Raw genomic sequence first — 24,425 nt, forward strand, 5'->3', positions numbered from 1 at the left:
GTTGGCATTTCCAAAGATTATTGAGGAGAGATGCATTCTTGTTCTGGTTTGTTGGTTTGCGCTCATATTACTGAAAAATGCGAAAAAATTAGTGGTCCTCTGAATCATGGCACGCTGGCAGTCAGTACTGTTGTTAATAGTTTTATTTGTTATAGGAAAAAGATAGGAAGACCAAAAAACATCTGAGCATTGGCCTTAATCCATTTACTCTTTCCCCTCTCCCTCTCTGTCATGAATTACCACAATGTGCCATGGAAATAATAATAATAATAATAATAATAATAATAATTATTATTATTATTATAAATTAATAAGGATCACAACAGTATGAAAAACAGAACTCATTATCAGCTCCACTACCATTACCATGAACTTCTAGCAACAACAGCGACATCAACATAAATGAAAAGATCACTTACTTCTGAGCAATCCTCAATAGCTTTGTGCACGTTGCCAACAGCCAGGTGTGCAGCAGCACGGTTTGAATACAATGCAGCCATTTTGAATCCAAGATTAATGGCATGACTGTAAGCACTGATTGCTCCCAGGTAATTACCCATTTGGAAAAATGAGCTATAAAATATAAAACAACACAAATCTTTAGATTACTAGTGCAGAGTAATACCTAACCAATAGAAAACACACAGAATATTTTGAAATATTACAGGCATGAATAACATCTCTCCACATATATGCAAACATAATTTATTACAAGATGATGTTTCTGAAGCTCTGTATTGCAGACTTGGGATCAATCAAAGATATTATTAAATGCCACTACTTAAAGTAGGAATTCTTTATGTTCCATTTTCTGTATACTTACACCTTGGCTCATTCCACACTCTAGCATAACAAATGCTCAAATAGATCAACACATCATGAAAGTAAAAATGTCAGTTAAATGAAATGCATTAGGAACATCAGTTATTTCAATAAATACCTAAAAGTATTAGTATCTAAATTATGAGCCTCTTTTCATGTATTGTCCGCAGCTCGTGGTCTTGCAGTAGCATTCTCGCTTCCCACGCAAGGGGCCCCGGGTTCGATTCCTGGTGGGGTCAGGGCTTTTCCCTGCCTCGAGATGACTGGGTGTTGTTGTGTCGTCATCATCATCATTAATTCCCATTATGGTCAGAGGAAGACAATGGCGAACCGCCTCCACTAGAAACTTGCCTAGTTGGCGGTGCGGGTCTCCTACATTGTTCCCTATGCTCCTCAGCGTATGGGACCTCTTCATCATCATCATATTATTCTGGGCATACTAACTGTTTCTGTAACAGTTCCTGGCTGGAATTTATAATGAAGTCTGCTGTCACCAGTTTCACTAAACTGCCATTGACCCTATGTTATAAATGTGATATAACTGCACAAGAATAGTGGAAGTGTTTATAGAATATGTAGATGCAGCTATATTAGGAGTGCGTAGAACAACAACTGATTTAACATAACATGAATACAACCTGGCCTGCACCATTTCATGAGGTTTCAGTTGTACTAATAACTGTATCAATGTTACCAGAATGAATTTTAACTCTGCAGTAGTATGTGCACTGACCTGAGACTTCCTGGCAGATTCAAACTGTGTGCAAGTTCTGGACTGGAATCTGGAACCATTGTCTTTTGCAGGCAAGTTGACACACTACATCCCAGAAATTGTGACAAGAAATTTGAGAAACAGATTATTGTGACATTAGGAGCAGGTGCAGCTGAACCTGCGAGTGCTTGACAGCTGAGGAGGTGGGTCAATAGAGCCAGGCAGGGCTCAGTAGCCACACAAGCTTCGTGGTGTCATTAATAGATTGTGGCACCCTTTGCAGATGGTCTGAGTATGAGAATTTTAGACTGCAGGTCAGGTGTGCACCAGCTTCTACTGCATGGTCGCTATAACCCTGTTGATGGCATGAGCATAGAAGAAGGGCTGCCATAGCTGAATTGCCTGGTCAGAACAAATATAAAAATCAGACTAAATCTAATAAAAATGAAACATAACTAGTGACAGAAAATCTGTAACATACTTATGAAGACAAAATTAGGACGAGTGCATGGATGAAAATGCACCCTCGATATGAAGTGTGGTTTTTAAGCTATTTCATATTAAATATTTTATGTATATAAGGAACCTCAAATACAGAGCGAGTCAAAAAGAACTTAACAACTTTGGAATGATATAAAAATTTATTGGGGAAACTTACAGAATTGGTAGACATGACATTTTTTAGCAAACAGCCTCAAGTTGGATTCGTGTAGTGCATTCTACCACCTGAAGTGCCAGTGTAGTGCACAGTTAAATTGGCTACTTTCACTGGTGAGGAGCATGCTCACTGTGCGTTTTGGTTTCATGAAACAAATTTCTTTCTCTGGGGTTTCATTATTTAAGAGTGTGTGTATGTTTCTCCCCTTCCAAGTTAGGCCCAATTTACTGCAACGAGTGTGGGAACAAATTGATTAGTGATGGGATGTTTGCCATATCACAAACGGTAGTCATACTGAACCACAATGACACTTGATACTTTTATGTGGAACTTGAGGTTGTTTCCAAAAAAATGACACTCATACAGATTCTGTAACTTATCTCAATAAATTTCTATATCATTCAAAAGCTGTAAAGCCTTTTTCGACTCACCCTCGTCTTGATAATGGCTTAACCCTACAATACCAAGGCATTTTCCATAATGTGTAATACCAAGGGAGTGGGGAGATGCATGTTACTTTGTGCCTACTACAAAAAAATTAAATAAAATGATTGTTATTTGTTATTAATGGGACCCTGTGATGTAGACAGAGAGGAACGTGGGACTGTAGCTGGGAATAATAAAACACTTGAAGATCAGGGCCGAGTGTTAATACAGTGCATCCTGACAGTTTCCATCGGCGTCCAACATTCCTCCACCCCACACCGACATCTATATTTGGCAGTGATGGCTACATTTGGTGTCAGAATAGCAGGTGTCGTCTGTACAGTACAACGTTCATGCCCACCACCTGCATTATAGTCAAAAAATGTGGTGAGTGTTGACCAATTTTTCTTTTTGAGTGTTGGATATTTTCTTTCTTTGCGTTGTCAGAGTAAGCGTTAGTGTGTTTGGGGCAGTAAGATTTTTTTCCTTTCACGGCACTTAATTACTTTTGTATGGGGTTGAGTATGATGTTTTATTTATCTCCTCCTAAAACACAAGATGAGATACTGAGCTGTAGGAAGTCAGTTTATTTTTGTAGTTAAATGTTTTGTTTCTGTATGATTTTATAGGTTGAAATTGGGACTAACTGGGAACGAAAGCAACACAATCGCAGAGTCAGGGACGTAAGGTGTGTCGGAACCCGAAGCGGTACAGATTTTGTTGGGAAGGGTAGCACAATTGACAGCGGACAACACACAGTTGAGAAGTGAATTAAAATCTAGGGGTGAGTGGGAAACCACCTGATAAGTTGTTGTCACCCAGGATACCGCAGCAGGAGACTGATCCAGCTGCTGCGAGTTTGATTATTCTGTTTTCTGGCAAGGCATCTGAGGATGTGCATTCGTTTGTGGAGGACATGGAAACTTCAGCTGTGATGAATGGTTGGTCTGATGAACAGTTGTTACATGTAGCCAAGATTAGATTAACAGGTGTTCTCAGGCCTTAAGGAAGCCAGGACAGTTGAAGCAGTTGAAGGAGGGGCTTTTACAGAGGTACAGAAACAGCATAGCACTTGGTACTTTAGAGAGAGGTTGAGTAAAATGACAAAGAGACAGGGGGAAAAGGTACAGAAATTTGTGGACAGAATAAGAGAAATTAACGAGTATACTTACGAGTTGGGTCAGAGTGATGAAGTGAATGGTGTCCTGTTGCAGGAGGCCAAGCAAAGGGCACTTGATGTATTTTTGAGGGGGTTACCAGTGCATATGGTGCGGAAAGTGCGTGAAGAGGCTCTGAAAGATTTGTATTCGGCCATTCAGCTGGAAATCCAATGTGAGGAAATAGACGTGGCAATGGGGGTACGTGATAGACAAACAGTGTTTACAGCAGGTATAAAATGTTATGAGTGTGGTTAGTAGAGTGGAGTTAATAGAGGTGGACAATTGCTAAATGGCAGAGGGGGCTCAAGACCCACCTAAGGAAGCCCTGTTTAATTTCAATGCTACAAATAAGTATGCAGAGGTGGAATGTTCAGTGGTAGGATCCATAGGAACTAAAAAGTTTAACATTTTGTTGGACACAGGGCACAAATGGCAGTGCCTACTAAGAGTTTAATGGAATGAAGGAAGTTAGAACCACCACATTATAGGTTGAATGGGGGATAAGGAGGTTACGCCTTTGGGGTCAGTGACAGTTGACTTACGCATAGGGAATATCCGATTTGATGCATGCATGGAGGTAGTACCATGAGTAAGCGAGGACTACGACATGATCCTAGGAGTAGATTTCTTGCATCAACATCATGCCAAAATTGACCTTGGACAATGAACTGTGAACTTGGTGGAATGTTATTTCAGCTAGGGGAAACTGTTGTTGATGCAGAGCTGTTGTGTTGATGCAGAGCTGTTGCAAGGGACATTCAATGTAATGAACAAACCAATTGGGCAGTGTAAATTAGCATTAAGGCTTAATTCGTGTGAGTGTGTGTCTAGTGGCACCGGAAAGTCACTTTGGGTAAGTGTAGAGTCAGATCTACCTGTGGGTATGGTATGTGTTATTGTACCATTGGAGGATAAAAGTTTTGGATCCATTAAGTTGTTTTGTGAAATGTATTATTGTACACATACAAGAGGGAAACAATGGGTGAGTAGACCCTGTGAACGTGGATAATTTTAGTGCTATAGATGAGAATTTGGGAAAAGGAGTTTTAGTAGTGAATTTGGATGAACCAGATGACAAAGACTGGTGTTTGAGAGGTAGGTGTAATGATCAACAACTAACTGCCGACAGAACTGCATTGTGTAACGAAGTTAAGCAGTTGAAAGGAGGAGAAAAAGAGCATACGGAAGAACTGTTATGGGAATTTAAGGATTTGTTTTTTCTGCAAGGGCTGTTACCAGCAATTCCATTAGTTCAACATAGGATACCAACAGGGAACGAAGCACCTGTTTACCATAAACCATAGAGAATACCGAGGTAATTGCAGCCGATTGTGGAGGATTTCAATGATCAGTAGCTTGCTGATGGTATTATAGAGCATAGTAATAGTTGCTGGGGATCGGGCATTGTCATTGTGCCTAAAAAATCTATGGATGGAACTAAGAAATACAGGTTCTGTTGTGACTACCGATACCTCAATAATAAGACAGTAATGGACGCATACCACATTCCAAAAATACTGGAGACTTTGGATCACTTAGGATAGTGCCAGTACTTTTCTATGATGGATTTGACAAGTGGTTATCATGAGTTAGAGGTGGCTGCAAAGGATCATCCAAAAACTGCTTTCTCTAATCCTGGAGACCATTACCAGTACATCAGAATGCCATTTCGTTTGAAAAACACTCCAGCAATGTTTCAGAGGTTGCTAGACAGTAAGTTGAAGGGTTTGAAACCATGGCAGTGGCTAGTCTATTTGGATGACATTATAGTGTTCTCAAGTCGTATGGAACAGCATAGACAATGGTTAAGGGAAGTCTTTATGGGGTTAAGAGCAGCTCGTTTGATGTTGAGCCTGGAGAAGTGTCATTTTGCATTGGAAGAAGTGAAATATTTAGGTCATATCATCAGTAAGGACAGAGTGCGAACAGATCCGAGGTTGGTACAGGCTGTAAGGGATCTTCAGGAGCTGAAAACAGTTAAGGAAGTGCAATCACTTGTCGGAATTTGCAATTTTTATTGAAAGTTCATGAAGGGTTTTGCAGACTTAGCACAGCCATTGATGCAATTGTTACGGAAGGGTGTGAAATTTTGAGTGGACAGAAGAGTGTCAGAAGGCGTTTGACAAACTGAAAGAAGTGTTCATATCAAGTCCGTTTCTTGTGTTTCCAGATTTTGAAAAGGAATTTATTCTAGCGTGTGATGCATCAAATCAAGAATTAGGGTGTGTTCTTAGTCAGGAAACTGATGGGAAAGAACATCCTGTAGCCTATGTGTCTAGGCAGTTGAATGCAGCAGAGAGGAATTACTCAACAACAGAGTGGAAGATGCTTAGCGTAATCTATGGAATCACATATTTTAAATGTTATTTATATGGGAGAAGAGTTCGGGTAGTGACAGATCATGCTGCATTGAAGTCGTTGTTAGGATTGGAGGATCTGTCCACTAGACTCCTTAGGCGGGCTGTGAGGCTTAGTGAATTCAACTATGAGGTGGTGCACAAGCCTGGAAAGAAGCATGGTAATGCGGATGCACTGAGCAGAAAGGAGGCTAAAGTAGAAGTCATAGGTTACGACCTAGCAGTATGCAAGAATTACACGATGCTGGCAAAGATTGTAAATTGTATCGGACACAGCCACAATTTAATATGTACGACGGTCTTCTGTGCAGGGAAACAAAGTTAGGGCCAAGTGTAGTAGTGCCAGCGAAGCTGAGAGATGGGATTTTAAAAGAAGCACATGATCATGTGTTATCTGCTCATGGTGGGAGTAGAGCGACAAATAGGAGAGTGGTGGAGAGGTATTGGCGGAAGGGTAGGAAAGTAGATGTGGATCAGTATGTCAAGAATTGTATACTGTGTGCACAGAGAGCAGATTTGAGTTGGAAACGGATACAGCTACAATGATTGCTGGAAGCAACATGTCTATTTTCCATGTTGGGAATTGATGTCTTAGGACCTTTCAGTCAAACACCATTGGGGAACAGATTCGTTCTGACAATAATAGATAATTTTTCGAGGTATGTGGAGATGGTGGCTATGCCAAATCAACAGGCAGCAATGGTCACGCAAGTGTTAATAAACAACTGGATTTTGAAGTTTGGTGTACCGGAGACAATAATTACTGACCAAGGGACCAACTTCTTGTCGGATTTAATGAAGGAACTGTGTAAATTGTTGAACACAAAGAAGTTGAGGAAGAGCGTGTTGCATCAACAGGCAAACAGAAGGACAGAACAATCAGGAAGATGCTGAGTTTTTATGTGGATTCCCATCACCGTCAGTGATGCGAGTATTTGAAGGATATTGTATATGCATACAATGCAAAAGTCCAACCAATACTGGTTTGTCTCCATTTGAGGTAGTGTACGGGTGTGAACCGTAAAATTGCATGAGTCACACACAGTTAATAACATTAACATTTCCAAAATATATAAAAACCAAATTTTACAAATTTCTGCCAGTTAACTTATGGCAAACACATAGGCTTGCAAGGTAGGACTTGCGAACTTTTAAAACGTATTGGGGAGGGGGTAAGCAACCACCGCACACACCCAACAGTTTTTGCTGACTAGAAACAATATAAAAAATCCACTATGGTGTACATTAGCAACCTTGCTTGATTATAGCCAAATATACATAAACACAAATTTATGTAAGTTACATCTTCCAGATGAGCAGGAATTCGTTATGCAATTGACTAGCTCTTACCACGAGGCAAAAGGAATTTTTCTTCTTTCTTAGAGTACCTTTTACACATGAGTCTAGTAATACTAGTTATGGCAGGCGAGAGAATGGATCAATTCTTAGTGCCTTGCATTTTAAACAGTACAGCCATTGGTGCCTTAGACTTTCACAGACATGGTACAGGCTAACAGTCGAATAACTCGTAAGCAAGCTGGGAGGGGAAGGAAGCAATCCGAACCGAACCACAGATTTAATCTGATTACCCCCCCCCCCCCCCCTTTCGTCCTCAACAGGGGACAAACGGACCACCCTTTCTAATATTACCACCTTCCCGCAGGTGGGCAGACGAGAATGAATGGTGGGAAACCCCCAAAATATACGGCTGGTATAATTAACAAGAATAAGCAAATTGAATTCAATTAAACTTCATAAAATCTATTAACAATCAATACTCAACTTCCGGTGCGTTACGACTCCCAGGACTGAATCAACACAGCACCTCCAAATGCTCTGCCGAGCCACCCGCTGCCAGCCGTTTCAATGAACGCAGGAAGGCTTGCCGATTTTCAGAACCTCCACGCCGGTTGACAGCATGCAGCCGAACTGCAAATTCAGCCCGTTGCAGACCCACGCTCAGGAAGATTCCTTTTGCGATGAGCAGTTAATGCCCCATACCATGGAACCGCTGTTCGTATTGCTTACGCTGATGCTGTGGTCTGCGTGCTGTCCCTCTAGCACTGGCAGAAAAGTCCCTTCTTGATGCCCCGACTGCCAACTCCCCCTAGAGCCCATACAGCCACCTCTTAAACCCACGCGAACAGCCCACTTTTCCCCTTTCCCAGAAAATGAAGGGTGACTGCTTCACGCTATGCACTGTGGCCCACTTTTCAAAGCTAACTTTACTACTGCTCAGGGTGAAAAATGCCGTCACCGTTTGATTTAGTGAAGCTACAGAAAGGAAAGACTGGTGAATCTGTACATCAATTCTCGAGGACAATTCGGGATGTTTGGAAACGTTTACAAAAGATGAATATGAAGGCTTTGGAAAGGGAGGAAGACGCAGTGAAGCGGAAAGGAATTTTACCACAGTACAGAGTAGCGCAATGGGTAATGTTATTCAGCCCCTATACGCCAAAAGGGAAAATGAAGAAGTTCGTCACGAGGTTTCAAGGACCATACCAAGTAGCTGAAACCACATCCCCCGTTAATGTTAAGCTTCAGCTGCCAACTAGAACAACGATAGTACACATTGAGCGGTTGCAGCCATTTAAGGGTTGTCCACATGTGATTCCAGGCATGTCACAGGAAGGGAAGAGGAAGAAAGAGAGAGTGGAGAGAGGTGTTAAGCGCAGGGAAAACCAGGAAGATAAGAGTATGGCATGATGTACCACGTGCTTTGCAATCCAGAAAGTAGTAGAGTATTTGTAGTTTTTTGTTTTCTTGTTACGAATCATTGGGTTTGCGTAGTTTAATTAGGCATTGTATTTTCATATGTTGTATGCGTTTTCGAGTATTGTGAGCCTGCTGGGGACAGCAGCCTTTTTGAAGAGGGAGGAAGGGTGATGGTGATCACTGTCCTCACATCACTGAAAAGGGGAGTGTTGAGCAAGTTGGTAGAAGTAAAAAACTGAGGAGGTATTGCTGATCTCAGCAGTTAACAGCCGGTACGCCGAGATGACAAGGGAGGAATTACAAAGCTGCCATAGAAAGAAGGTAACAGTAGGTCCAGCCAGGGTGATAAGCACCAATTTGGACATGTGCTCGGTGCAGTTATTTTTAGCCAGGAGGAAAGAAATAGACTGTCCAAGGGACATCATGGACCCAAAATTGAGCTTGCAATAGATCAGGATGGATTGGATATTCTCCACCTATGAAAATTTGATAGTAGTAGCAACTAGTTTTGAGCAGGGAGTATTTGCAGAAGTGAAACTTATTGATCTCGAGGGAGCAGAATTTTAATCAATGGAACTGAGTGTAACATAATAGGACCAACCTTCTATCTGCCAGCATCAATTTCAGTAGTCACGCAATTGAATGTTACACAGCCACAGCTGTACTGGCCAGAAACAACTTTAGAGTTTTTGCCAAGGCTGAATATGACCTTGTTAAATCAAACTCTGGAGTCAGGTCTGCTGAGATCCATAAACCAGTTCATTTCAGAGCAAGAGGGGCACATATCAGCTGAGCAGCTTGTGCAGCATGTCGCTCATATAGGGAAAGGCAACGACGAGTAACGATTGTTTTGAGCACCTCTGTGCCAAGTGCCATCGCAGCCTTAACTTTGTTGTGTGTTGATTTTATTCTGAGCAGGTGGGGAGCCAATTCCAAGGGTTTTGTCTCATGTCATGGGTTTTAAAAGGACTAGATCACATCTAAGTTTTCTGATAGTAGTAGTAAATATGCCATAAGTACGTGCTGGACTTTCTGAAGGATGCAACCATCAATGCTGCATGGTACTGTGCCACTCTGTTGAAATGGAAAAAGGTGATTCGGAAAAAGCGGCCTGGCCTTCTCAGATCTGGTGTTCTGCTGTTGGATGACAATGCTAGACCACACACAGTGGAGGCAATGCAAAACCATATTGCAATTCTTGGTTGGGAGTGCCTACACCATCCACCTTACAGTCCGGATCTCGCACCAAGTGACTTCCATCTGTTTCCTGCTTTGAAGAAGACTCTCAGCAGAAGGCGATTTGGCAGCAATGCTGATGTCAAACAAGCTGTTCTATGCTTCTTCCGTATGCAATGCCCTGAATTTTTCCTGGATGGCTTTTTGAAGCTTATAAAGTATGGCAAATATCTCAATGTACTTGCAAATTATGTAGACAAATAAAGATATGTCTTATTTTTAATGTCTCATTCTCCCTCTCTCTCTCTCTCTCTCTCTCTCTCTCTCTCCCCCCCCCCCCCCCCCCACACACACACACACAACTCTGACCACAGTCGACAGGGGAAACTTATTTTCCAACTCCCCAACATAGTTGTTTCTTGTGGCTGTATGAGTGGACCTGGTGTTAATATAAACTGGCAGCTTCCATTTTCAGTGCCTATTCATTATAAACACTGAGTGTCACCAGAAATCTACCAGCATATACCATATTACGAGAAGGAAAGTTGATACTCACCATATAGCAGAAATGCCAAAATGCAGGTAGGCACAACAAAAAGACTAGCAATTACAGCTTTCGACCATGGCCCGTTGTCAACAATAGACAGACACACACACACACACACACACACACACACACACACACACACACACACACACACACTCTCTCTCGCAAACGCAACTCACACACACGACTGCAGCCTCAGGCATCTGAAACCAGTTGCCTGAGACTGCAGTCACGTGTGTGTGTGTGTGTGTGTGTGTGTGTGTGTGTGCACATGCGTATGTGTGTCTGCTGATGAAGGTCCATGGTCAAAAGCTTTAATTGTGAGAGTCTTTTTGTTGTGTTTATCTGCAACTCAGCATCTCCACTATATGGTGAGTAGCATCTACCATAAGCTGTACAAAATTTAATATGTATGTAATGTTAACCATCTTAGTTTTCAGCATGCAAATTTTTACTCCAATTTACACATCTTACAAACTGACAGCTCAAGGTTTCTGCTAGAGCTAGACAAACAACACTGCCACCATGCTAGGATGGACAGTGACAGGGTGCGTCAGTTGTATATACGTGGGAGGCGTAGAAAGTAACACACAATAATATTTTTCTCCCCTGGTATTGCAGCTGGCATATTGAAGTTTCACAACGATACTGTCTGAAGTTTGTGCTACAGAGCGTATTTTGTTTTCATGTGGAGCTCTAGTGAGAGAAGTCTGAACTACATAACAAACATGGCGTGCATGTTACTGTTGTCAACTTATGAAGAGCAGCGAAGTGTAGGTCAATATTTGTGCACCAAAGGGCACGAACTGAGTGAAATTCACACGGACATGCATGGCACATATGTGGACGACTGTATGGGCTGTAGCAATATCCCAGGTGATGTGCGTTCTTCCAAGAAGGTCATGTGAACCTTACTGACTCACCACATTCCAGGTAGCTGGTAACAGCTGCAACCCCGCAGATTGTCAGAGCCATTGAGGTAGCAATGGCATGTGCAACTGTGAAACTTATCACAACAGTTCAACATTTCCTGTGGTGGAGAGTATGATGTTGTTCATGACATGATGAAATTTTGTAAAATAGTGCTCTCTGGATGCCTAAGAACCTGACAGACAGCCACATGGGCCAGCAAATGATGCCAAACTTGGATCACTTAATGCATTATGCCACAAAAGGGTATGATTTTATGAAAGGAATCATTAATGGTGATGAGTTGTGGGTGTACCAATACACACCTGAAATCAAGCTGGCATCTATGGATTGGAAACATCATAGTTCCCCAAACAGAAAAAAATTCAAAGTACTCAATATGCTAGAAATCTGCTTGTGACATGTGTACTGGGATATGTGTGATATGCTATTGGTGGACCATGTTGAACATAGAACCACTGTGAATGCTGCAGCCTGCATTAAAACTTTGATTAAGTTGTGTCATGCCCTTCATGACAAACATCACAATATTAATGCTGACAGTGTCACACTTCTTCATGACAATGCTCGGCCCCATGCTGCTGCTCCTGTTCGTGAGAAAATCACCAAATGTAGGTGGGAGTTTCTCCAGCACTCACCATACAGTCCATACCTTGCACCATTGGACTTCCATCTGTTTGGCCCCACAAAGAAAATCCATGGCCGGCCAATGCTTTGTGACAGATGTGGAAGTGAAAATCAGCAGTCCGAAGATGGCTATACTCCAACCAAATGGTCTTCTATGAACAGGGCATATTGAAACGGGTAACATGATGGGAGAAATGTGTTTAGAACATTGGTGACAATGTAGCATAGTAAGTAAAAGATGTAAGTTCATTTGTCAACAATGTAGGAAAAGACAGATTGCTACTTACTGTAAAGAAGACACATCAAGTAACAAACAGGCACAATTACAAGACACTAGCATAGAGTGTTTGGCCACAGTCTTCATCGGTAAAAGAGAGACACACACACCACTCACACACACACAAGCAAGCAAAGCACATCTCATGCACACACAACAGCCAGCTCCAACTTCTCAGGCCAGAATGCAACTATCATGTGGGATGTAAACAGCAATCTGGAGGGAGCAGGGAAGGGGAAGTGAGATGAACGGTCTCTCTCCATAGGGATATGATCCTTGTGGCAACGGTTTGGGATTAGGAGTGGCATAAGGATGGACTACGATGTTGTGGGGGTTGGGTGGCTGATGAAATACCACATCAGGAAGGGTGGGAAGTATCTCAGGCAGGATGTCCCTTACTTCAGAGCGTGATGGAAGGTAATCAAAGCCCTGGCAAAGAATGTGATTCAGTTGTTCCAGTCTGGGATGATACTGGGTGATCAAAGAAACACTCCTTTGTGGCTGGGTCTTGGGGGTGGTGGGAGGATTGGAGGTGTGAGAGAAAATGGCATGAGAGATCTGTTTGTGGACAAAGTCGGGGGATGCCTGTCTGTGAAGGCCTTAGTGGGACCCCCAGCATACTCAGCAAGGGACTTTTTGTCACTGCACATATGCCATTCCTGAGTGCCAAGCTGTATGGAAGGAATTTTTTGGTGTGAAAGGAATGACAGCTGTCAAAATGCAGGTACTGTTGGTGGTTGGTGGATTTAACATGGACAGTGGTGTGGATGGAGCCACCAGAGAGGAGAAGGTCAACATTTAGGAAGTTGGTACGCAGGGTTGAGGAGGACCACATGAAGTGAATGGGAGAGGAGGCATTGAGGTTGTGAAGGAATGAAGATAGGATGCCTTAGCCCCAAGCCCAGATCACGAAGATATCATCAATGAACCTGAACCAGACTAAGGGTTTGGTGTTTTGGGAACTAGGAATGTCTCCTCTAGGTGGTCCATACAAAGGTTGGCATAGGAAGTTGCCTTGTGAATGCCCATGTACTGTGGATTTGTTTATATACCTTCCCTTCAAATGAGAAGTAGTGTGGGTTAGAATAAATTTAGTAAGGTGTATGAAAAATGAGGTAGTAGGTTTGGAGTCTGAAGGACACTGGAAAAGATAGTGTTCAATAGCGGTACGACCACGGGCATGAGGTTATGTTGGTGTACAGGGAGATGGCATCAACAGTGATAAGTAGGGATCCAGGAGGTAAAGTGATGGGGATGTTGGAGAGTCAGTGAAGGAAGTGGTTGGTGTCTTTGATGTGGGAGGCATGATTACTGGCAATTGGTTGGAGGTATTGGTCAATGAGGGCTGAAATTCTTTCAATGGGGGCACAATAACCAGCCATATTGGGGTGTCCAGAATTGTTGGGTTTGTGGATTTAGGGGAGTATGTAGAAGGTGGGTGTGTGGGGTGTCATAAGGGTGAGGAGGGAAATGGATTCACAGAAGATGTTCTAGGAAGGGCCTAAGGCTTTGAGCAGGGATTGGAGTTTGTGTTGAACCTCTAGGATGGGATCCATGTGGCCGAGTTTATAGGTGGAGAAGAAAGATAATTGGTGGAAGCCTTCTGTCAGGTAGTCACTGTGATTGATAGTAACAGTGGTGCAACCTTTGTCTGGAGGTAGGATGATAGGTCAGGATTTGTTTTAAGGTTGTGTATGACCGTCGTTCCTTCTACTGAAAGATTGAAGGACCTGGAGAAGGATGGTGAAGCTAAGTTGTAGGTAAGGAATTCCTGGAAGGTGACCAGCAGCTGGTTAGGTGGTAGGATCATGGTTGGACGGTGAGGCAGGGTTCAATGTTGAAATTAGAGTATTTGGAGGGATTGGTAGCAAAGAAGTGCTTCCATTGCAAGGATTGGGAGTGGAGAGTAGGTCTTTGACAAGTCCAGCATGGTTAAATTTGGGCATAGGACTAAAGGTGAGGTCTTTGGAAAGGACTGAAACTTCTGTGGAACTAAGATGTTTGAGGGAAAGGTTAACAACAGTGTTACGGGAATGTCTTGGATCTAGATTTGGTGGAGAGTTGGTAGGTTGTTTTGGGGGATGTGGCAAACAGATCTCCTGCACCATTTCCCCTCACACCCCCAAGAACCAGCCACAAAGGAGAGGCCCCTTGATCACCCAGTACCACCCCGTTAGGAGGAAGCTATATACTGACTGACTTTTCTATAAGCATACACTCTTGGAACTTTAACAGTAAACCATAACGTGATGCAGAATGCCTCTCTTGCAGCATCTGCCACTGGTGTTGGCTGAGTATCTCTTTGAAGCTTTCGCACTTACTAAATCAACGTATGTTGAAATGTGGTGCTCTTCTTTGGATCTTCTCTATTTCCATTATACACTGAGGTGACAAAGGTCTTGGGACAGTGATATCAAAATATAGAAATGGTGGTAGTATTGTGTACACATGGTGTAAAAGGGCAGTGGAATGCCAGAGCTGTCATTCGTACTCAGATGATTCACGTTAAAAGATTTCTGACACGCTTTTGGCCACACAATGGGAATTAACAGACTTTGAATTCACAGTAGTAGTTGGTGCTAGATACAAGGAACTTTCCATTTTGGATATCGTGAGGGAATTCAGTGTTCCAAGAGCCACAGTGAATACCAAATTTCAGGCATTACTTCTCACCACGGATAATGAAGTGACCGTCACACTTTACCAACTACCAACACACTTTACTAACTACCAAGAGAAGTGGCGTTTGCATTGAGTTGCCAATGCTAAAGACAAGCAACAGATATACGATGAACATATCAGTTAGGACTGTGTTGCGAAATTTAGTGTTAATGGGCTATGGAAGCAGATGACAGACAAGTGTGCCTTTGCTAACAGCATTACATCATCTGCGACATCTCGCCTGGGCTTGTGACCATATCAGTTGGTCCCTACATGACTGGACACCATGGCCAGGTCAGATGAGACCCATTTTCAGTTGGTAAGAGCAGATGGTAGGGTTCAAGTGTGGTGTAGACCCCACAAAACCATGGACCCAAGTTTTCAACAGGGCACTGTGAAGCTGGAGGTGGCCTCATAATGGTGTCGGCTGTGTTTACATGGGATGGACTGGGTTCTCTGGTCCAACTGAACTGATCATTGCCTGGAAATGGTTATGTTCTGCTACTTTGAGACTATTTGCAGCTGTGTGGGGTAACTGCAGGGTCTTAGGTACCTTGCCATGGTTCATGCGGCTCCCCCCCCCCCCCCACCCACCCCCACCCACGGAGGTTCGAGTCCTCCCTTGGGCATGGGTGTGTGTGTTGTTCTTAGTGTAAGTTATTTTAAGTTAGATTAAGTAGTGTGTAAGCCTAGGGACTGATGACCTCAGCAATTTAATCCCATAGGAACTTTCCATCACCACCACCAACACCATTTGCAGCCATTCATGGACTTCAAGTTTCCAAACAACAATGGAATTTTTATGAATGCCAATGCACCATGTAGCCAGGCCAAAATTGTTTGTGACAGGTCTGAAGAACATTTCCGGACAATTAAAGTGAATGATCTGGCTACCCAGATCGTCCAACATGAATCCCACTGAACATTTATGGAACATAATCAAGAGGTCAGTTTGTGCACAAAATCCTGCACTGGCAATGCTATCGCAATTATGGATGGCTATAGAGGCAGTAAGGCTCAATATTTCTGCAGGGGACTTCCAACAACTTGTTGAGTCCATGCCATTTCGAGCTGCTGCACTACACTGGGTGAAATAAGGTTCAATGCAATATTAGAAGGTATCCCACGACTTATGTCACATCAGTGTAAATCGTATCTGATATGGATCCCAGAAAGGCAAGCAATATTCAAGTATTGGTCAAACAAGTGTTTTGTAGCTGCTTACTTTGTTGAAGAACAGTATTTTCTGAGGATTCTTCAAATGAATCTCTGTCTGGCATCTGCCTTACTCTTAATTTTATGTGAACATTCCACTCCAAATTTCTCCATACACATACTCCTAGATATTCTATGGGAGCAACTGCTTCCAGTGATTTTTCTACAATTGTGTAATCATTAAGTAGAGTGTCTTTCACTCTGTGTGTTCGCAATATGTTACATTTGTTTATGGTGACAGCCATCTGGCATTCTCTGCAGCAAGTGCCGATCCCCTGCAAATCTTCCTGCACTTTTATACAATTATATAGCACTGCAACTATTTTGTATACAACAACATCATCCACAAAAAGCTTTGTGGAACTTCTGTTATCTATTAGGTCATCTACATATAGTATGAAAAGTAATGTTCCTAGAACACTCCCTTGTAGCCCACCCAGAGTTACTTCTCTGTCTGAAAGCTTCTCTCCATTGAGAACAAAAACCTGTGTTCTGTTTGCTAGAAACTCTTCAATTTAATCAAACAGACATTCTATAAGCTCTTATTTTGTTCACTAGGTGGAAATGTGGAACAGTCCAATTGCCTTCCCAAAATCAAGGAAAATGGCATCTACAAGAGGAACTGTATCTGCTGCTTTCTGGGTCTTGTGGACAAACAGAGTGCTTCTTGTGGACAAACAGAGTGCTGAGTTTCATATAATTGTTGTTTTTTAAACCCCTGTTGATGTCTACAGAGCAGATTTTTTGTCTCCAGAAATGTCATGATATGTGAGCATAAGACATGTTTCTAAATTCCACAACAGACAGATATCATAGGTAAAGGTCTATAGTTTTATGTTTCTGTTTGATGATCCTCTTTGAAAATGGGAATGACCTGTCTTTTTTTTCCAACCATTATGAATGCTTTGCCCTCCAGAGACCTGCTGCTAGAAGATGGGCAAGTTCTTTCACATACTCTATGTAGAAGTTACCGAAAAAAGTCTTCTTCAGAAGCAGAAAACACATGAACTCACACAAACATGACTCACACATGCATGGCTACTGCCTATGGTCACTTAGGCTTGACTGTGAGCTGCATCTGACATGAGTAGCAATTCAAGGTGGATGGTGGGGTAAGGAGAAGGTGTTGAATGTAGAGGGGAAGGGATAGCAGGGTAGGTGTAGGGGAAGATGATGTGCTGTTGCGGGAGTGAACAGGTGCACAGTGGGGATGGGATAGGGCTGTGCTGAGGAAGGGGGAAAGGGAGAATGGAAAGGAGAGATGCAGAGAAGGGGGGAATACTGGTAAGTGGGTTGGTGGAATATAAGGTGTGCATAGTACTGAGTGGGAGCAGGGAGGAGGGCAGGTGACAGGGATTAGTGAAGGATGAGACCGAGGGTTTACATTAACAAAGGATATGGTGTAGGGAGAGTTCCCACCTGCACAATTCAGAAAAGATGTTGTTGGTAGGAAGGATCCAGATGGCACAGTCTGTGAAGCACTTGTTGAAGTGAAGCACACTACGTTGGGTGGCATGATCAGCAACTGGGTAAACCAGCTATATTTCAGCCACAATTTGGTGGTGGCTCTTAATGTGGGAAGACACCTTGTTAGCTGTCATGACCACATAGAAAGCAGCACAGTGCTTTCAACCCAGTAAGTAGATCATGTGGCTGCTTTCATATGTAACCCTGCCTTTGATGGGGCAGGGTATGACTGTGGCAGAAGTGGAGCAGGTGGTAGAGGGAGAACTTGTGGGACAGGTCTTGCATCAAGGTCTGCTGCAAGGATATGAGCATTGAGGCAAGGGGTTGGGATCAGGGGTGGATTAGGGATGGACAAGGACACTGTGAGGTTCAGTAGGTGGTGGAATACCAGTATGGTAATCATGGGGAGGATAGTGAGTAGGACTTTTCTCATTTCAAGACCTGACACAAGGCTTTCAAAACACTGAAGGAGACTGTGGTTCAGTTGCTTCAGTCATGGATGTATTAACACAAGACAGAAGTTTCCTTGTGGCCAGACGGTGGGCATGTGGGATGTGGTAGGTGACTGGAGTGACAAGGCTTGAGAGACCTGTTTCTGTACAAGATTGGGAGAGTAATTTCAGTCTTTCAAGGCCTCAGTGAGACCTTTGTTATCTTTGGAGGGGGATGCTTGTCACTTCAGATGTGACGACCACAGGTGGCTAGGCTATGTGGGAGGAATTTCTTGTTCTGGAATGGGTCACTGCTGCTGAAGTGGAGATATTGTTGATAGCTAGTAGATTTGATGTGGATGGAGGTACTGAGTAACCATCCTTGAGGTGGAGGTCAACATTGATCAAGTTTGCTTGTTGGGTTGATGAGGACCTCGTGAAGCAAATGGGGGTGGGTGTGTTGCGGTTCTGGAGGAAAGTGAATAGGGTGCCTCACATCATGAAGATGTCATCAGTGAATCAGAACCAGGTGAGGGGTTTGGGATTCTGGTTGGTTAAGGAGGATTCCTCCAGATGGCCCATGAATAGGTTACCATAGGATGGGCCAAGTGGATGCCCATTGCTGCACCATGGATTCATTTGGCCTTCAAAGGTGACGTAACTGTGGATGAGGACACTGGTTATGGTGACAAAAAGTTGTTTTTAGGTTTGGAGACAGTTGTGTTTCGGCAACGGTAATGTGCAATAGCAGCAAGGCCATTGATGTTGGGGATGTTAATGTTGAAGGAAGTGGCACTGACAATGATGAGCAGAGTACTGGATGGAAAAGGGACAGGAACTGTGAAGAGTCACTGGAGAAAATGATTGGTGTCTTTTAAACGGGAGGGGAGGCTATGGGTAATAAGCTGAAGATGTTGGTCCACCAGAACAGAGATTCTCTCAGTGGGGGCACACTGACAGGCCACACAGGGCATCCTGGATAGCTGGCTTTATGGAATTTAGGGGGCAAGTATAAGACAGTGCAGAGAATTTGTTAGCAGGTAGGATTATAAGGTTAGGATCAGTTTTCATGTGGTGGAGCAAGGTTCTTTCTGCAGATATAAGGTTTGTTTCCATGTTGAGGGATTTTGGGAATAATGGTGAGGCAGGGTTCAAGATTAGGAAATCTGTGGTGCTTTGGGGGCAGTGGGGATGGATCACGGCTGGATGGAGGATGAACAGATTCAGGCAGGGTTCAATATTAGTTTTGGATTGAGTCTGATTGGTATAGTCAGTGGTGAAAAAGTGTTTACACTGTAGGGATCAGAAGAAGGAGAAATCTTTAAACAAATCTAGCATGACTAAATTTGGGAGTGGGGCTATAAAGGAAAGATACTTCTGTGGGACTAAGGCATTTGGAGGACATGTTCATGAGGGTATTTTGCATCTTTTTAGGTTCTAGATTCTTTATGTTGGTGGGAGGGAGTTTTGAGGGTATGGTAAATGTAGAAGGTCTGCAAGGCAGGATTTGCCAGCAATGAGGGATGCAGAGGAGGTTTGATGAAGAGTAGATGAACAGTTTGGTGAGTTCTTTGAGGTGGCATTGAGCATGCTGCTCCAGTTCCTGAAGTGCAAGAGTTTCAATTCAGAAGAATTTTACAGATGGAGAGGAGGTACTGCACAGAGGTTTGGCTTGAATTTATAAGGTTTTGCAGGACTAGGAAGGTGAGGGCTATGGACTGACAGAATTACGGCCACTGTGAAAGGAGGGGTTGCATAGAGAGATTGGTAATTTGATTGTCAGGCCTTTTGGGGAAAATCCTTGAGCTTAGCAACAACTCAGGAGCAGTATGTGGGACACTGTTCTAGATAGGGAAACTTTTCTATACTGGAGCAGATGGAAGGAGCAAAAAATCCATAGTGAGGGATTTTTTTTAAAAAAAAAAAAAAAAAAAAATGTAAAAATACAAGAGGAATGGCGTGTCTGATTATTTGGACATTGAAGTAGCTAGTAATAATACAGTTAATTAGAACCTTCTGAATAAGTAATACTTTATTAATTACAACAAAACTCATCTTTGCTTGCCAGGCTGGGCTGTAGCTACGAGGTTGCACCAATGAACCTGTGATTCGGAACATGGCAAATGAGCCATGATTACTTAGTGATGAATACATACAAATTCACGATGGCCTTACTGTGGCTTTGCTGAAGTAACTAGAAAACATTAGTTCATAGACACTTGTTAACACTGTTCAGGAGGCAGAAGTCTCTTCACTCCCTTACAGCTGATACAGGCTGTGTCACAATGAGTAGGCAGCACATCGACAATTAATTAATTTATTTATTCTCCATGGACAAATACAAGGATTTGTTTTAGATAGTTCACATAGTGATCATTTCCCCTAATAAAATTGTGGGAAACACTTATATACAATAGGCCTACAGATAAGAAATATGTTGCTTTTTTTTTGGTACATGTAAATACTATTTATACAAATGAAAGTATTCTATTCCTCTGAGAGAAATTCCTTAATACTATAAAAACACTTATTGCTGAGGAACTCCTTCAAGGCAATTTCAAAGCAGTTTCCACTTAAGCTTTCTAATTTTTTTGGAAGTTAGTTATAAAATTTGATCCCCATGTAATAGGGGCTCTTGTCTGAACTTTTTGTATTATTTCTTTCCAGGTAATATTTATCATCCCTTCTAGTATTGAACATGTGCAGTTCTCTATTTAGATGATTGTACTGCTAGTATTTTAGCATCAGCTGAACAGTTTTATAACTATATAGTGATGGGAGTGTTAGTAGTTTCTTAATTTTTGAAACTGTTTTGCAGGACTCATTATATCTAAGCTTACACATGATCCTATCTGCATTTTTTTGAAGGATGAATACCCTATTTACATGCGTGGCAGCAGCACATCCCCATACTTCAATTCCATATGTGAGGTATGGATACACTAAAGCCTAGTAAATTATACTCATTTGCTCATATTTAAGAAATTGTGACATTGTCGACATTGCATAAATTGATTTGCTTAGTTTTTGGCATAAGAAATCGATATGATGCTCCCAAGAGATGCTGATCTAACATTACACCAAGGAAGAAAGTTTTATCTTTCAATTTTATTTCTGAACCATCATCAGACACAACACTCCATTGCATTTCATCCTGTTTGTGGTGTATTTGAAATTTCATTAGATTTGTTTTATTGATGTTTAAGCTTAAGTGATTGTTTTGCAAGTAATTCTTCAATCCAAATAAGACACCAGAACAATTTTGCGCCAAATCATTCTCGTTGGTTCCCCAGTTAACAACTGTTTTGTCATCCGCATAGTTAAGTATCTTGCTGTTGTGATCTGGGGCAGATCATTAACATACAGTATGAAGAATAAAGGGCCCAGAACTGACCCTTGGGGCACACCATACTTTACTATAGCTGGACTGGAATTGTACTTCTTAATAACGTTGCCCACTTTGTGTGTGCCTTGTGTGACCTGATATCCGTCTTGTAGGTATGACTGTATGAGACTATTGGCTATTCCTCTGATACCATAAGTTTCCAGTTTCTCAAGTAGCAGCTCATGAGATACTGTGTCAAATGCATGTGATAAATCTAGGAACAAACATGCCACCCTTTCTTTTTCATCTAATTTCATAAGTATCGTGTGTACTATATCACATATGGCGGATGATGTTGAATAGCCTTTCCTAAAACCCTGCTGGGTTTCTTGTAGCACTTTTTCTTTGACAAGAAAGTTTTCTAACCATAGTGAAATAATCCTTTCTAATACTTTGTTTAAGATTGGAATTAAGCTAATGGGTTGGTAGTTTTCAACTTTGTCAATACTACCGTTTTTGTGCAATGGCTTGACTATTTTATATTTTAATTCAGATGGAAACACACCTTTATTCAAACTTTCATTGATGAGGTGGACCAGAACAGGTATGAGTGAATGTTTGCATTGTGTTAATATAATGGAGGAGATTTCATCCCATCCCATCGAGAATTTGTTTTGCATTTTATTTATGATTCCCTCTACTTCCTGGAAGTGGGCGTGATCTGACCTTGAACAGTGACCTGCTGGCCTCTGTTGAAACTATTTCAGGCCAGAGGTGTGGTTGTGGTGCCTTGGAACTACAGGAGGCATGGCTTCTTCCTAGCACCACATTGGTGCCTTGTGATACTGCTTGCTGTGCAGTATCTCTGCAGTGGTCAATACTTCTTGCACCACTCTTGATACTCGACAACACTGCAGGGAAAAGATCACTGAAAGATGAAGTGGATGAGACATAGGGGGAAAAAGGTGAGACCTGGGGGTGTAGGGCTGATGCTGAAAGACCAGAATGAACTCAAATTGACATGAAAATACAATGAGATCAAAAAGAAAAATAAATAAAGAAAAACAATAATAGTTAGATAAAGCTTGTTGAGTGGATACGTGTGAACAAAGGGGACAGCAGGTGTAACTGGATTAGATGGGTCAGTACATGCATGTTGGATAGGAAAGATAGGAGGGTGGGGATGATTAGGTATTGGGCTCAAGAGAGTATGTGTGGCACAGGAACATACAGAAAATAAAGTGAAAATACGCAAGTATGTGGGAGGAATTGTGAACTATTTTAATGTCTAGGAATACTCATATTTCACATTAGAGATGCTGCACCAACATTCTGTGCAGTCATGTGGCCATGAGATGTATCTGGACAAGGCCGATGTAGTGTGGCTCGGAAGTCCCCCAGTGCAGCCTTCTCACTCTGCACCTAGCTGCTCTATCCTGTCCCAAGCATGAGTCTGCTCACTCCCACAGCAACATATCATCTTCCCTCCACACCCGCCCTGATATCATTCCCCATGCCAAGCCCATACCTCCTCCTTACCCCCATCACCCACTTCAGAGTGCTGCCCATGTCAGACACAAGCACATCCAACAGTCAGTCCCGAGTGGCTTGTAGACTGTAGCCACATGTGTGAGAGTTATGCTAGTGTGTGCGTATGTGTGTGTGTGTGTGTGTGTTTTATGCTGCTTCTGAAGAAGGATATTTTTGCCCTAGTCCTACAGTTTGGCACTCTTTTCATTGTGCCTGTCTGCTACTCAAAGCCTCCTCTATGTGGTGAGGAGCACTCTACCCTTTCCACATTGTTGAATATGAATAATATTTTTTAACAAAAGAGATTAACAGTGAAGCTTTGTATACTGTAAGTATTGCACATTTTGATCTGTCCAAATGATCAATAATGGAAAATTCCGCAACTTTTAATAACAGGATGTTCAGAATTTGTAGGATACATGCCACTTGAAGGAAAAGTGTAAAAAATTTTTCAGGCAAGCTGTACTTACTCTCCTTTTTGTTTGAGCCAGTCTGGGTCCTTCTCTTCTGGGAGAAGATCTTCTTCCACAAATCCCACATTTTTCCTTGCCTCATATTGTTTCTTCAGCCACTAAAATTTATCATGCAAATTAGTATTGAACTGTATTGCTATTATTGTTTCTCTTCCCCATTTTTGTACAGTAGATATAAACTGATATCAGACAAGTCAGCTGTTATGAGATGATGAGATGAGTCAATGTGAATTGATGTCATGATTTTAAACAATATATCTATTACACATACACACATCTTTAACAGCATAAATCATAAGAAATATTGCTTTTATTAGTGTACATAAGAAATATAAGCGAATATGTATACAGCAGCACTTGAGTTGCAGACAGGCACAATGAAAAAGACTGTTAAAATATAAAAGCTTTATGACAGAATTTTTCTTCTGCACTAGAAAACACACACACATTCACACAAGCACAACACACACAAACAAACACACACACACACACACACACACACACACACACACACACACAGCAACTGCCTCAGAGCACTAGAGCCCAACCACTATTGCATCCGACAGAGCAGCAATCTGCTGGGATGGGTATTGGGGGTAAGGAGGGCACATGAGGTGGCAAGGGGAGGGATAACATAGTATGGGTGGGAAAAGATTCCAATGCTTCCTGTCAGAGTGCGCAAGGTGTTGTTTGGGCCAGGATAGGGCTGTTAAGCACAGTGTCGGAAGGCTACACACACCCTCTATCCAACCTACACACTTACAAATACTTTCTCCTTCTTTATTTCTCTCCTCTTTCCTTCCCACCTGGGTAGGAAAGAGGCTACACACACTTTCTATCCCGCCTACACACTTATAAATACTTTCCCCTTCTTTACTTCTCTCCTCTTTCCTGCCGTGGTGACAAGGAAAGA

The 24,425-nt window shown here is 42.3% G+C and overlaps 1 protein-coding gene across 1 annotated transcript in view; it reads right to left on the reverse strand.

The window, feature by feature from the left end:
- The window catches only part of LOC124606126 (dynein axonemal assembly factor 4-like), a 120,697-nt gene that overhangs the window by 13,417 nt on the left and 82,855 nt on the right, over nt 1-24,425 (reverse strand). Inside the window, exons 5-6 of the mRNA XM_047138091.1 lie at nt 23,510-23,610; nt 420-573 (exon numbers count right to left, since the gene is read on the reverse strand). Of these exons, the coding sequence (XP_046994047.1) occupies nt 420-573; nt 23,510-23,610 (255 nt within the window). The remainder of the gene's footprint in view (nt 1-419; nt 574-23,509; nt 23,611-24,425) is intronic.

Source organism: Schistocerca americana, chromosome 3 (assembly GCF_021461395.2).
Source record: "Schistocerca americana isolate TAMUIC-IGC-003095 chromosome 3, iqSchAmer2.1, whole genome shotgun sequence".
NCBI classification, from domain to species: domain Eukaryota; kingdom Metazoa; phylum Arthropoda; class Insecta; order Orthoptera; family Acrididae; genus Schistocerca; species Schistocerca americana.